This window comes from Primulina eburnea, chromosome 13 (genome assembly GCF_022965805.1).
Source record: "Primulina eburnea isolate SZY01 chromosome 13, ASM2296580v1, whole genome shotgun sequence".
Lineage (NCBI taxonomy): Eukaryota > Viridiplantae > Streptophyta > Magnoliopsida > Lamiales > Gesneriaceae > Primulina > Primulina eburnea.
Window position 1 is genome coordinate 4,480,407 of NC_133113.1, and position 4,213 is coordinate 4,484,619.

A 4,213-nucleotide genomic window follows, 5' to 3' on the forward strand; every position below is an offset into this window, starting at 1 on the left:
TAAAATTGGTCACATGAATTGTCATGATTTTAGTTTTGGTCCATATATCTCAGCTTTGACACTGTACATATCACTGTACATATCAACAATATCTAAAGTCACGTCATAGTATCATATCAAAATTAGGTCAATTTAAAGAACTAATTTTTAACTTTTTTCATTATTTTTTTAGCAAATGAATGGTGATTTAGAGGCTCAATTGTGAGTCCTGAAATTGTACTGAGAAGTAGGAAGGAATAGATATATAGGCGGAGAGGACAAAACTAATATTTAAGTATCAAGAAATGATGAAGATATATATAAATAGCTCATTTGCTACAAAAGTTCATGTTATTTTATTACACTATGTATATATCTATATATAATTTACCAATTATATTCATATATAGCATTTGCCCACAAGGCAGAGATCATTTTTCTTGTGACTTGCAAGTCCTGCAGCCTCTTCCATGTCAACATCTTCTTCCTTCATTCCATGGGGCAACTCCCAGTCAAATGAGTAGAGAAGGTTGGCAAGTGCAAGCTCCACAGTTGTGATACCGAAATTCATCCCAGGGCAACCTCTTCTACCCGATCCGAACGGGAGCAACCCAAAATCCTGCCCTTTGTAGTCGATAGTACTATTCAAGAACCGATCGGGATTAAACTCAGTAGGGTTTTCCCAATATTCGGGATCTAAACCAATGGAATGAAGGTTCACATACACCGTGGTTTTTGCAGGGATTTCATACCCATCTATGGTGCACTTTTCTATGGTTTCTCTTGGGACGGAGAGTGGAGTTGGAGGAAACAATCTCAGTGCCTCTTTGATGATTGCTTTCAGATAAGGGAGATTTTGGATATCATCTTCATCTACGACACCTTTGTCTCCGACTACATTTCGGACTTCTTCTCGTGCTTTCTGCATCACTTGGGGTTTCTTGATGAGAGCCGTCATGGCCCAAACTATCAACGATGCACTTGTATCGGTTCCAGCAATGAATACGTTCTGTAATAAAAGTTTGATACGTACAGATAATAATATTCCATCATGAATCTTGGAAAATTTTCTATCGTTTAAAGAGTTGGAAAGTAATGTGATATAATAATATACAGAATGAAACGTGGTAAGGAAACAAGTACTGAGTAATAATCACAAGCATAGAACAGTAGAAATTGTATATATGATTCCCATATTTTCGTTTCTCATACTGTAAGTCGCAGAAATTTGCTCTAGCCCAATAATTTGGTCTTTGTTTTCACGAGGAACGAGACAATTCCTTTCCATAAAATAGAATATTTTGGGCAGATTCTCAATTCCATTGTCTTCTTTGCTAAAAGAAAACTAATATTCTAACATGTACGAAATTTTTAAACTACCAAAAGGAAAAATAAAATTATACGTATACAACTTTTGAGATTTAGAGAGATACATCTGACAGGCTTTGATCATGTGAATATGAGAAAAAAACATATACGACGTCAATCTGACATATCTTATACAAAATACAACATCAATCTGGCATATCTTAGATTGATATATTGATGAAATGAGTAGAAGAAGATGCGCACCATTGAAAACTTAGATAAATATGGTTAAAGAGGGTATTTTAGATCTTGGTTTATTGTATGATACATGGGAAAACAACTTAGTTTGAAGAACTAGTATTATTCATGTAGCTGACTTCATAACTAGCGAGAATGTACTATAAAGATGATATATAAATTTTGAGAACACAAATTTGTAAATGAGTGGGTCTTATGTGAGACCGTCTTACGGATCTTAATCTGTGAGACGGATCAACCTTGTCGATATTCACAATAAAAAGTCTTAGCATAAAAAGTAATAATTTTTAATAGATGACCCAAATAAGAGATCCGTCTCACAAATACGATCCGTGAGATCGTCTCACACAAGTTTTTGCTTTTATAAAATCTAACGGTGATCCAGATTATCTAAATAACATAACTATTTTCATAAATATTTATCATTCATATCAAAGACTCAATATAATAAATGATGCACGATATTTTACATGTTATGGTCACTTTCATGATCTCTGACATATTATAAATTTAAGAGTGAGTCTCACGTGAGACCGTCTCACGGGTCATAATCCGTGAGACGGGTCAACCCTACCCATATTCACAATAAAAAGTAAGACTCTTAGCATAAAAAGTTATACTTTTTAATGGGTGATCCAAATAAGAGATCCGTCTCACAAATACGACCCGTGAGACCGTCTCACACAAGTTTTTGCCTAAATTTAATATATGATTTTCTCAAGATCACGTCTTTAACAAATTCAAGTAGAGAAACATTTTTTTAAAATAATTTGATAAAATATTTGATTTTGACATCTTCCCCATTTTTCTGTGGTCTAAGATTCGTCCTATCAATAACTTCACCTAACAAAAGATGACCTCTATCGGTTCCGCCATGAATAAATAGGGGACATTCATTTTATATGCCATTTTCTTAATAAAAAAAAATAGTTCATCAGATTTATTTTATAAATTTCCCAAAATACTTTCTATAATAAAAATTTGATGCACATAATAATTGATCGGTCAAGATTAATCTTGGAAAATTTTCATTTAAAGAGTGAGAATTAATATTCAACTAAAAGCACAAAATGGGGTAAGAGAACATATAACTCAGTAATCAAAATACCATCAAAGTACGTAATATCAAAAATTCGTTTTTTTCATGTAATTTGTCAAAGTTTTGTCCTAACCGAGAAATTGATCTTGGTTTTCTTTTTAATCTTTTTTTCACGGAGAACATAACAAATAATCTATGTGAACAGAACAATTAATATATCTGGTTTTAACGGGGTTAAATTTTAAGATGTTTTTTCATTAACGCTAACTTCTTAAATTCTAGAAAATAAGTCGTTGGAAATGTAAAGCTAGAATCGAGAGTGATACCATGAGAATTCCCTTGATATTGTCCCATTCAATAGGAACTGCGGAGGCTTGGTCTTGTTTCAACTTAATCATCAAATCAAGAATGTCCCCTTTCATTGATTCAGGCCGATTCGGATCAAGATGATCGTCTATAAGTTCTTGAAAAAAATCATCCAAATCCCTACAATTCTTGTCGAGTCTCGAAATCATCCCAGTTAATTTGTCGATCCAACCTAGGAAAGGGAAAAAATCGCCAAAAAAGAAAGCTACTGATAGTTCTTGAGCTTCTTTAAAAACTGCATCGAACCTTCTTTTACCCTCTACATCAAGCTCTTTCCCGAATCCGGCCCGGCATATGATGCTATTAGCTAGAAAAAACGCAGCCTGGCTCAAGTTTATCAGCTCAGACGAATCGGATTTCTTGATCATATCTTTGATCATGCGTGAAACTTCGGCTTTTCGAATAGGAAGAAACGAGACCACCTGTTTCACACTAAACAGATGAATCACGCTCAGCTTCCTCATTTCCCTCCAAGTTTCGTTGTAACTAGAGAAAGCAATATCCTTTCCATTGTAAGAAAATCTTTGGAAGGCGATGAGTGTTGGCCTGCCTGCAAGTGCTAGGTCATTATTTTTTAAAGCTGTTTTGGCTACTTTCGCAGAAGAAATCACGATCGCGTGTCGGAAACCAAATTTCATCAGCATGAGGGGGCCATACTTTTTCGCGAGTTCGTGGAAGTAGACGTGGGGGTGCACCGGGTCGAATTCATGCAGGTTCCCGATCAACGGAAGCCCTTTCGGACCCGGTGGGAGGCCGCCAGTTTTCTTGGGACTTTTCGGTTTAAAGAGATTGAACAGAAAGATGATCGAAAAAGACAGCACTAGGAGTAGAAAATACATGTTAAAATATTTTTGGAGTTTAGATTTGTAAAGGTGGATTGTTTTTTTTATATGTTCCTTGATAGTTATTTATAGTGGCGGGATCTCATTATGTATATATTATTTGTTTTCAAGCATGGATTATGGACTTGTGAAAAACATTTGTAAAACTAATTCATGAATACATATATATGTATATAAATTTGTTTTATGATATATTATTAATATACCTTACCTTAAAAATGAAATAATTTAGTAATAAAGTTTTTAAGATTGGATATAGGAGCATAGTCCGTCTCATGGATATATATCTGTTAGAGGAGTCGACCTAGTTCATACCTGCAGTGAAAAGTAATATTTTGATATAAAAATTAATATTTTTCATTTAAAATGAACATATATCACACGATATTTTTTCACAACATAACTAATAAAAAAATAATAA

At 34.0% G+C, this 4,213-nt stretch overlaps 1 protein-coding gene across 1 annotated transcript; it reads right to left on the reverse strand.

Moving 5' to 3' along the window:
• Positions 1-255: 255 nt before the first annotated feature.
• On the reverse strand, positions 256-3,845 carry LOC140810155 (cytochrome P450 83B1-like). Its single transcript, XM_073168001.1, has 2 exons — positions 2,911-3,845; positions 256-988 (listed from the first exon to the last, which is right to left on the reverse strand). Exons 1-2 carry the CDS (start codon positions 3,787-3,789, stop codon positions 380-382), a joined length of 1,488 nt encoding a protein of 495 aa, XP_073024102.1. The 5' UTR covers positions 3,790-3,845; the 3' UTR covers positions 256-379.
• Positions 3,846-4,213: the final 368 nt, after the last annotated feature.